The 11834-nt window shown below is 40.4% G+C and overlaps 1 protein-coding gene across 1 annotated transcript in view; it reads left to right on the top strand.

Annotated features, from left to right (window-relative positions):
• N4BP2 (NEDD4 binding protein 2) overlaps positions 1-11834 on the top strand; it is a 63535-nt gene that overhangs the window by 43616 nt on the left and 8085 nt on the right. The window contains exons 12-13 of the mRNA XM_012644475.1: positions 1671-1859; positions 3382-3550. Coding sequence (XP_012499929.1) covers positions 1671-1859; positions 3382-3550 — 358 coding nt within the window. The remainder of the gene's footprint in view (positions 1-1670; positions 1860-3381; positions 3551-11834) is intronic.

Here is an 11834-nt window from a genome sequence, read left to right as displayed (position 1 = left end):
AGTGCTAGGATTACAGGCGTGAGCCACCGCGCCCGGCCTATATTATAATTCTTGATAATATTTCTAATTAAATGATGATTTTCAGCCTTTCGAAATTTGACAAGTAATCTACACTATTTTTAATTATATCAGAAAAGCATAGTTTGTTTAAGACACTGGAAAATTTTTTTTTGTTGTTTTGGTCTTGAATGTTTATACATTTCTAGGTATGGTACCTGATAGTTGGGATTCTAAAGCTTTTAAGAAAATCAACTTAAACCGTGTAATTAATTTTTTCTCCTTGTGACAAGCTAAGAGACAGATTGCCGTTTGCAAGTAGTTCTCTGTAACTAAGACTTTGTAGAAAGGGGTAAGTGAAAAGTCAAATTGAATATGGAAGTCACTATATGTCTTTTTTTAACATTGGCTTTTGATATTCTATAGATATCTGGATGAATAGTCTGAAAATACTGTTTAAAAAATGCAATTTTCCTATTCGGAAAGCAAAGTTGCATAATTATTTTTATTATCTTGTGATTTAAATTAGAGTTACTTTTGCTTCTGTAAGAGTCTGTTTTGGATGATAATTAAGATGACAGATAATTTTTTTAAAAGGTCATTGAATTTGTGTAATAGTCAACATAATCACAGTGGCTGGTAGTAGTCAGCTGATTGAAACTTTCCCATAAACATGCTTATGACTTTTACTAACTGCCAGGCATGATCATTCCACATGCTCTTGTGGGGTTTTTTTTAAGAGACAGGGTCTTGCGCTGTTGCGCAGTATAGAGTACGATGGCGTGATTATAGCTCACTGCAGCCTCCAACTCCTGGGCTCAAGTGATCCTTCCCCCCCCCAGCCTCCTGAGTAGCTAGGACTACGGGCACACGCCACCACGCCTGGCAGCCCTTGTGTTTTTTTGTTTTTTGAGACAGTCTTGCCCGGGCTAGAGTGCTGGGGTGTAAGCCTAGATCACATCAACCTCAAACTCCTGGCTTTAAGCCATCCTCCTGCCTCAGCCTCCTGAGTAACTGAGACTACAGGTGCTTGCCACCACACCTGGCTAACTTTTTGTTTCTATTTTTAGTTGCCTGGCTAATTTTTTCTGTTTTTAGTAGAGACGAGGGTCTTACTCTTGCTCAGGCTGGTCTCGAGCTCCTGACCTCAAGCGATCTTCCTGCCTCAGCCTCCCAGAGTGCTAGGATTATAGGCATGAGCCACCTTGCCCGGCCCAGCCCTTGTGTTTTAAAGAGAAGATTACTCAATTATTTTATTGATTGTTTTTAAAAAATACATGAATTAAAAAAACGCCATTGCTACCTTTAATGACTGAACCTTTGAATAGATTTACCAACTAAAAATTGGAAATTTTGCATTGAATAAACGAGTTTTATTCTTTGAATATCTTATATTCTGTCTTTTGGCTTGATTTTGACCTAATTATATTTTGGTAATTTTAGAGAACTCTTTGACATCTCCTGAGATGAGTGGTTAAAAAAGGGGTAACCTTAATGGCAAAAAAAGTTAATGATAGTTGTTAAGTGCTTGACTTAGGTAGACACTGGGGAGAATCTGTTCTTTGAGAAGAAAGATGAAAAATAGGAGAGCCTGGTTTTCATATGCATTTTCTGAAGGTAAGGCATTCGTTTTTTACTTTCTTTGTAATTGCTTATTGTGTAACATCTTATAGGCAAAGAAATCAAAAGAGACTGAAGACACACCGAACGAACCATCTTTTCAGGATTTTGAGTACCCAGAGTATGATGACTACAGGGCAGAGGCCTTCCTGCACCAACAGAAGAGGATAGAATGCTACAGTAAGGCAAAAGAAGCTTATCGGATGGGGAAGAAAAACGTTGCCACCTTTTATGCCCAACAGGTAAATGGAAAGATGATTACGATTTTTTCTTTGTCAATTAAAATATCTAAATATTAATCTTGGAGCAGATAACAACATCTGTATTGTGATAAGATTAAGTTATTCTGGGGAGTGCAGAAATTATGTAAGGTGTCCTGATACCTAAGAAATGTATTGTTCTGAGAATTTTATCTCCTTTGAAATGCTCAGTTTCTGTGGTTCCTTTTGCATTTACAGCTTCCATAAATTAGAGTTTATTCTGACAGTCCATATTTTCTTTTAGGTTAGAGTCTATCATTTAGTACTATTAATACTTCTAAACAGATACAAGTTTTTGAGGAAAGGCAGCAGAGTGTTAACATTGGTCATCTCAGGCTAGGATTACAAGGATTTTGTGCTTTCTATCATGTTTGAATTTTTAGTAATGTATCACTTTTAAAGTCAGAAAAAGAAAATGACATTAATATTTTTCAGGGAAGTAAAATTTTACCTAGTCTTATTTGACATGGTGTTATTAAAAAATACCTCCTTGATTCACTTTTTATTTTTGTGGTTCCATGTGGCTTACTTCTTCATGATGGAACAAAGAAGGGTATCAAACTGGCATAGCCCTAACAGCAGACCTTGGGGGATGGTTTCAAGGGTAACTACAAGATGTTGAAAGGTAATGCCAAGACAAGACCCAGGATTATCAAAGGATACACAAATAATAAACCAGTGGGTTCCTTCTTAGACGGTATATTAGTCAGAATTCTCCAAAGAGACAGAACCAGTAGGATACATGAAAGGGGATTTATTAGGAGAAATTGCTCCCATGATCACAGAGGTGCAGAAGTCTTACGATAGGTTGTCTGCAGCCTGGAGAACCAGAGAAGCCGGTAGCATGGCTCAGTCCAAGTCCAGAGCCTCGGAACCAGGGAAACTGGCAGTGTAGCCCCCAGTCTGAGGTCGAAGGCCCAAGTCCCAGAGTTCGAAAGCTGAAGAACCTGGAGTCTGATGTCCAAAGGCAAGAAGAGAGAAAGCTTCCTGCTCTGGAAGGGAGAGAAAGCAGAGCGAGAGCAGTCCCCTTCTTCTGCTTGTTTGTCCCAGACAGGCCTCCAGCCAATCAGATGGTGCCTGCCCCACCGAGGGTAGGGCTTCCTCCCTGTCCACTGGCTCATGCGTCCGTCTCCTCCAGAAACAGCCTCACAGACACACCCAGAAACAATGCTTCACCCACTGTCTAGGCATCCCTCGAATCCAGTCGGCACCTAAAATTGACCATCACAGATGGGTGGTGTTTAGTTAAGTTTCCCTCTTTTACGATTTTTGGTTCAGAAAATATTAGAAACAAAGATTCAGTAATTTAAGAACTACATTATTAATTCACTGAAATTTACCTAAATTTTGATGCATTCTTGTTTATTAGCCCATTGCATTATTTAAGATTTGAGATTTATTGTTCCTTTTTTCTTCTGCCTTTTACTTGGGGCACTATTGATTTCTTCATTGCCTAAGTAGCAAATATCTAAAGTGTCCATTGGGGATATATTTATAATTAAAGGGTAGTCTTCATGAGCAGAAGATGAAAGAAGCCAATCACCTTGCTGCTGTGGAGATCTTTGAAAAAGTCAATGCCTCGCTGCTGCCACAGAATGTTTTAGACCTCCATGGGCTGCATGTGGATGAAGCTATAGAGCATTTGATGACAGTTTTACAGCAGAAAACTGAAGGTAGGACTATGGTAATGACAAATTTCAATAGAATATATATTTTTGCTTATATTTTCATAACTTGCAAATTCAGAAGAGTCTGAATATGTAGGCTGAGAATATCTGTGCCACATTACAGATGTTTGTATTAGTCATTCTTCAAGAAAACTTTCTAGCCTGGGCAACGTAGCGACACCTCATCTCCACAAAAAATAAAATTAGCTGGACGTGGTGGTGAATGCGTGTAGTTTCAGCTACTCAGGAGGCTGAGGTGGCAGGGTGATTTGGACCCGGTGAACTATGGTCACTCCACCGTGCTCCAGCCCAGGCAACATAGCGAGACCCTCTCTGTTAAAAAAGAAAAGAAAAAAAAAAGAGCCTTAGAAAGGAATCCTCATTGGCAAGACCATTAACATTTTTTTCTTTTTTCTTTCCCTGTTTCAGTTATTTGTACTCCTCTTTTGTGTTTATTAAAGGGATGGCATAGTGTAATCTGAGAATCCTCTGTGACTTATAAATGAGAACTTTAAGAAATATATATCTTTGTCCAGTAGACATTCATTAATCGATATTTATTAGATATCAGTTGTTCTATAGATGTTTAATGAAATACAGAAGTAAATAAGGGAGTAGGATCATTGCAGAACAATCATAGAAGGCAGGATTTCTAAGAGTTCGCGGAGTGGCGGTACGCTTTCTTTCTTTCTGCACGTGTCTTGTCTTTGCAGGCCAGTAGGAAAGAGCACCTGCCGCATCTCTAAGTTCTACCTCTTCCTGGGGCTCTGAATGAGGATCTTTTCTATGCCTCCACTCAATATCATGTACTTCACATACATTAAAGTATTGTGTTGGTTTAGCATCTTATTCCTTTTCATCATCAGATGGCAGTACTTATGAGAAAAGCTCAATCTGTTCTAGTTACCTCTGACTGTGATACTGTCATCTCCTTTCATCACTACTAGAGTATTTTTGAGTTCTCACCTTAGCTTTCTCTTTCTCTTCCATTTTATTGTGGAGATGCTAGAGCCCCATGCCTCAGCTATGTTACCTACGACTCCACAGCCCTGCCCTGTCACTGAGAGTTGTATTATTCCGATTAACTGGTTTATATACATTTTAAAAGCCTTTTTACTATACTTTTCATAGGTTTACCAATTTGATACATATCACTTATATTAAATAGTCGATTAAGTAAGATTGATAGGTAAGGTTGAAAATTCATATGTTTATCATAAAATATTGTAACCATATTGGAACGCTTACGGAGTAATACTATAAACACCTACACACCAGTGAATCCAAGTAACAAGTGATAGCATTTTGCCGTATATGTTTCTCATTTAGTTTTACTCTTCTCTTTGTATTCCTTCCCAATCCTTTATTCATTCTTCTCTCCCTTTCTAATGGAAATTACCATCCTGCAAATTTGATTTACATCTTTTCTGTCCAATTTTTGTACCTTTACTGTATGTGCATGTGTTCATATTTAGGGTATTCCTTTTGTGAGTTTTAAGAAAAGTACATGGTGTCACATTATATCATTAGCCAAGCCACTTACTTTATTTTCACCAAATGCAGTTTTCAGGGTCTACTATTTATCTTGATGGCTCTGCTCATCCTGGTTGGATTATAACTGCATATAATATTCTGTGAATGTGTCATAATGTATCCATTCCTGTCTTGATGGAAATTTAGTTATAATGTTGCAGTGAGCTTTATTTTTGCGTATCAGCATATGTACTCTTATCACTATCCTTTTTCCTAAATTTTTATGTTGAATAAATTAAAAACCTACAGAAAAGTTGAAAGAATTATACAGTGAACACCCATATATCCTTTACCTAGATTGGTCAATTGTTAATGTCTTAATCTCTCTAAAATTGCTGAACCATTCGAAAATAAGTTACCGACTTTGTGGTGCTTTACCTCTAAATACCTTGGCATGCATATCTCTTAAAAACAAATTCATTCTCTGACATAGCCATAATGTCATTGTCACTTTTAGGACATGTAACATTGATAGAATAATGTTATCTAATACACAGGCCATATTCGGATTTCTCCACTTGTATGGATAATGTCCTCTACAGCTGTGCCTTTTTTCCCTTCAGTCCAGGATACAATCAAGCATCATGTGTCCTAATCTGTGTGGTTTCCTGTAATATAGACTAGTTCCCCTGCCTATTTTTTATGATCCATGTTGTTGACATTTTTTGAAGACTCCAGGCCAGTTATTTGGTAGATTATCCTACAATTTTAATTTGCCTGATTGTTCCCTCATGATTAGATTCAAGCTAAAAATTTTTTTGGTGAAAATACTACTTAGGTGATGTTAAGCCATCCTTGGTGAATACATCAAGAGACATATACGGTTAGTTTGTCCATTACTGGTAATGTAAAGTTTGATTTCTTAGCTGCAGTAGGACTCTATCAGATTTTTCTGTTTAAGTGTACTTTTTCCCCCTTTGTAATTAATTAGTGATCTTTGGTGGTTGATACTTTGTGGCTCTGTGAATCACTGTTCCTCTATAGTATTTCGCCTAATGGTTTTAGCATTCATCGGTGATCCTTGGCTGAAGCGCTTATTATGTTGGTGGTTGCATAACAGTATTTTATAATTTGTGTTCATTCTATGTGTTATTAGCTGACATTCTCTGATAACGTAGCAAATTCTCCCACCGTATAGTTTTTAAATTGAATTTTGGAAATCTTGGAGAAAATCTTGAAACAGCAGTAAAGATTAGAAAAGAGAAAATTTAAGAGCAATTTAACACGTTGTTTAATCTAGAGAAAAGAAAACTCTTCAAATATATAGAAATATTATAAGAGATAATCTCTCTGTAGAGGATGGATTAATAGCTATTTACTCGATAAATACTTGGTTATCTTCTATATTCTAGGCATCAAGGATAAAGCCGTGGAAAAGACACACAATCCCTATCTCTATGGAGTTTACCATCCTAGTGGGTAGATGACAGTGAACAAATAGTTACATAAGTAATTAGCATTATGATAAGAAAGTACGGTTGAATTTAGGATGAATTTCAGAATCCCTACGTAACATGTTCCTTGCCTGCCTCTCCAGTCCCATCTTGTACTTTGCTCCTGCCTCCTTTTCTGTACGTTTAACTGCACTGTCATTCTTGACCCTCACACTAGTTGGGCTTCTTGTTAATAATAGCTTCTCATAGTATTCCTGCTTACCATGGTGTTTATAAAAAGCTTATTGTATAATTGATTGTTAAAGGTCTGTTATTTTGGCCAAGAATTGAGCCAAGATGATTCTCGAATCATTGTGTATAGTGCTTTTTGTTCAACACTCAAAAAAAATTTGAATAAATGACTGAATAAGGGTAGGTATTCCTCTCTTTGTTGACAAATAAGATTGTATATATTTAAGGTGCACAACATGATTTGATAAATACCTTGTGAAATGATTACCACAGTGAAGTTTAGCCATCCATCACCTCATAGTTACCACTTTGTGTGTGTGCAATGTGAACACTTTTGATCTACGCTGGCAACAAATTTCAAGTATTCAGTATGGCATAATTATTATTTTTTATATTTTTTTATAGAGACAAAGTCTCACTGTGTTGCCCAGGCTGGTCTTGAACTCCTGGGCTCAAGTGATCCTCCCACCTCAGCATCTCAAGTAGCTGGGACGACAAGCATAAGCCATTGTGCCTGGCCACAATATAGTGGTATTAAGTATAGTCACCATGCTGCACATTAGATCCCCAGAACTGTTCTTCTTATAACTGAAAGTTTGCACCTTTTGACTAACATCTCCTCATTTCCCCTACTCCCTGGCAACTCCCATTCTATTCTGTTTCTATGAGTTTGGCTTTTTTAGATTCCACATAGAAGTGCGATCATACGTTATTTGTCTTTTTCCACCTGGCTTATTTCATTTAACATAATGCCCTCCAGGTGCATCTGTGTTGTTGCAAATGGCAGGATTTTTTTTGTTTTTTATTGTTGAATAATATTCCTCTGTGTATGTGTCACGTTTTCTTAATCCATTCATTTGTTGGTGGACATTTAGGTTGTTTTCATGTCTTGACTATTGTGAATAATGCTGCAATGAACATAGGGGTGCAGATATCTCTCTGAGACACTGATTTCATTTCTTTTTGATATATACCCAGAAATGGGATTGCTGGATCATATGGTAGCTCTATTTTTGATTTTTTGGGGGAACCACCATACTATTTCCTCTCATTTTATAGATGAGGAAAACTTTAAAGTTTAATAGAATGGAAAATAATCAGTGTTAATAAGAATATGGGTAAACTGGAACCCTCATATTGCTGGTGGAAATGTTAAATGGTGCAGCAGCTGTGGAAAATTCAGCAGCTCCTTGGAAGGGTAAACCATAGAATTACCATGACCTAGCAGTTCTGTTCATAGGCATGTACCCAAGAAATTAAAACACCATTTGTCTTCACAAAAACTTTGTACATGAATGTTTGTAACAGTCCAAAAGTAGAAACAACCTAAATGTCCATCAACCGATGAATGGATAAGCAAAATGTAGTAGATCCATAGAAGGGAATTTTATTCAGTCATAAAGAGACATAAAGTTCTGATACATGCTACAACATGGATGAACCTTGTTAACAGTATGCTATGTGAAAGAAGCCAGATAAAAAATGCCACATACTGTATTGTTTCATTTTTATGGAATGTTTTAAATATATAAATCCATAGATTAGTGGTTACTAGAGCTGGAATGGGGAGTCTATGGGGAGTGACTGCTAAGAGGCACAGGATTGCTTTGTGAGATGATGGAATGTTCTGGAATTAGTGGTGAAAATTGTACAACATTGTAAATATACTTAAAAACCACTGAATTGTACATTTTTAAATGGTGAGTTTTATGTTACGTGAATTTTATTAATATCTCAATTAAAAAAAAAACCTGCAAGAAAAAAAGTTAAATAACTTGCCCACAGTGACTCAGAGACCCAACATGCAAATCCTTTCTGGACACCAAGGCCCCTCTACTGCATGCTGCCACCTGTGTAGTTACTGTCAGTCACCACCAGATGGTGGTATTGTTGAATAGAAGTGTGTCCAGCAGAAAATTTGGCTCTTGCCTGCATTGTTTTTCATCATGATAAGATGAAAAGATTGACAAAATTTGGGATAAATAAAAATAATAGAGGCTGGGTGCGGTGGCTCACGCCTGTAATCCTAGCTCTCTGGGAGGCCGAGGCGGGTGGATCGTTTGAGCTCAGGAGTTCGAAACCAGCCTGAGCAAGAGCGAGACCCCATCTCTACCAAAAATAGAAAGAAATTAATTGGACAACTAAAAATATATAGAAAAATTTAGCCGGGCATGGTGGCACATGCCTGTAGTCACAGCTACTCGGGAGGCTGAGGCAGGAGAATCGCTTGAGCCCAGGAGTCTGAGGTTGCTGTGAGCTAGGCTGATGCCACGGCACTCTAGCCCGGGCAAAACAGTGAGACTCTGTCTCAAAAAATAAAAAAAAAAAAAAATAATAGAGACATCTGGACCTCATGTCCCTTCTACTGAAATACACACCAACACACTACCATCTATTTTTGCCCCCAAATCAAACCAGAAGCAGATTGAAACTCTAGAACTGACTACTACTTTATAGGGATTTACAGGGGACAGAGAAGCAGGTTAAACACCACCATGGGGAAACAATCAGCAAAATCCAGACTCTGAAAATCTAGGGTAAGTGATCCAATTTTTTTTTCAATAAATTATAAAGAAAAACACAAGGGAAAACCTTTAGATTAAAAGTTACTTGAGAAATATATCAGCCAAATATAGTGTATGGACTTATTTCAGCTCTGATTAAAACAAATCACTGTAAAAACATATTTCTGAGATAATTGGGGGAAAGTTTTAGAAACCGATAGTATTAAGGAACTATTGTTAATTTTTGTAAGGTGATAGTGACATTGTGGTTAATGTTTTTCTTTTTCTTTTTTTTTTGAGACAGGAGTCTTACACTGTTGCCTGGGCTAGAGTGCAATGGTTTTTTGAGACAAGAGTCTTACACTGTTGCCTGGGCTAGAGTGCAGTGGCGTCGGCCAAGCTCACAGCAACCTCAAACTCCTGGGCTCAAGCGATCCTCCTGCCTCAGCCCCCTGAGTAGCTGGGACTACAGGCATGCGCCACCACGCCTGGCTAATTTTTTCTATGTATTTTTAGCTGTCCAGCTAATTTCTTTGTATTTTTGTAGAGACGGGGTCTCGCTCTTGCTCAGGCTGGTCTCGAACTCCTGAGCTCAAACGATCCTCCCCCCTTGGCCTCCCAGAGTGCTAGGATTACAGGCGTGAGCCACTGCACCTGGCCCTGTGGTTAATGTTTTTTAAAGACATCCTTAACTCTTTTGAGGTACATACTGAAATGTTTGTAGTTGAAATGGTAAGAAATCTGGAATGTGCTTAAAAATGAGTTAAACAGTTCATTCAAAGGTGATCATGGGATTAGCCAGTAATTTGGGAAACTAAACATATACATTAATTTATATAACAAATATCTTTGGAGCTCTCACTTTACTGAAGTATGTCAATCAAATGGAGAACATGTTCAGAGCAGTAAGTGAACTATCGAAAGGTGAGGTGGCGGAGGAGGAGCCAAGATGGCAGACGAGAAAAGCCGCAGTCAGAGTGTCTCTGCAAAAAAGACAAATTTTAGAAGAAAGAGAAAAAAATAAACTATCGGAGAAACATAGATCAGGTGAGGGTCGGAAGGAAGGGTGCCAGAAACTACAGGAGACTCCACGGGAAGACGCTGCGGAGGAGAACTGGAAGGAGAAAAGTCCCGAGAGGCTTGGAGACCAGCAACAAGGGTAGGTGGAGCGGTTAACTTCCCCCTCCCTTGCATCTGGGACTGCTGGTGGCTCCTGAGCGGCTGGAGAGACCTGCGGACACCAGCCCAGAGACGGCTGCCGCCAGCGAGCAGTGGCCTCTTGCGGACTCAGCGCCGGACTCCCAGCCCCCTCGGGGCACCTCCCGGGGCGCAGACCCGAGCCCATCGGCAGATGCCATAGTGCTCCGTTCTCTCCTTCCCCTCCTCCCTACCAGGGCGTGCCCAGAGAGACAATTTAGCTGTCACACGGAGGCATCTCCAAGGAACGGGACCTTTCCTTTTGGGGCCCTACAGCAGACTGAGGGGTACTCAGACTGCGAGCTCCCTACCCGCCAGCCCTCCCAGGTGCTGCTTGCCTGGGGACTCCAGGAGAGCGGGGCAAATCCCGAGGTGGAGTGAAATCAATCCAGCTTGGGCACCCTGTAGATGATTCAAGACCAGCACCCCTACCCCTGGCAGGGTCAGAGATTGATCTCCAGGGGACAGGCCTGCAGACCAGAACCCGTACACCCAGGTCACGATCGCACTGCCCCAGAGCACAGAAGAGAGAACTGCGAAAGAGCCTACTGAGGAGTGTGTGCCTTCAGGGGCAGATCAGGGTGCCGGAACGGCAACCCTCCTCCCAAAAGAGGGCTGTGCACCCAGCTCAGGCTGCGATCCTGGGTAGGGAACCTGCCAGCCCACGTGACAGCCAGGGGAGATCCATCAGCCTGAGGTCCCGCTTGCTGGCAGAGGCCTGGGAGAGGACACGGAGAGGGGGAGGGTGGAGGGGAGCGAGACCTGCTCCAGAGTGCGGGTCTCGGACAGCCCCAGCCCCCAAGCCCAGACTTTCAGCTGAGTAGAGCCATTTCAGCCCCTCCCCGGCAGCTTTGCATAGAAGCAAAGAGCAGACCTTTGATCCCTGCTAATAGCAGTTGTGGAGGCTGAGGGCAGGCTTACCCAACCCAGCCCCACCCAGACTGACTCCCGGTGCTGCCCCCACTGAGGTGGAAAATAAGGACACACCTGGAAGTCTCAGGGCCCCACCCACCACCCGTGCCACAAGAGGGCCTCTGTAGAGGAACGAGACCTAGCTACAGGACCCAAAAATAGCACTGCAGCTCACTCCTCCCTGCAAGTGCCACCTACTGACAGGGAGGTCATCCTGCACACCCTGTTACTGCATCTACTGATTCATCACAAAGGGTGTGGTTGAATCTCACCCACAAACACCACCTACTGTTTCAAAGACTAAGTAGGGCTTGTCATTATCCAAATGAAAATCTAAAGGCAAGAAGGAACAACTGATCCAGATGGGAAGGAACCAGCAAAAGAACTCTGGAAGTATGAAGACTCAAACGGAAAACACACTCCCAAAGAGGACAACAGCTCCCCAGCAATGGACATTAACCAAACTCAGAACACTAAAGTGACAGAAGAATTTCAAACATGGATTGTAAGAAAACTGAA

This window comes from Propithecus coquereli, unplaced genomic scaffold, assembly GCF_000956105.1.
Source record: "Propithecus coquereli isolate 6110/MARCELLA unplaced genomic scaffold, Pcoq_1.0 Scaffold213, whole genome shotgun sequence".
NCBI classification, from domain to species: Eukaryota; Metazoa; Chordata; class Mammalia; order Primates; family Indriidae; genus Propithecus; species Propithecus coquereli.
This window is presented reverse-complemented; position numbering and strand designations above follow the sequence as displayed.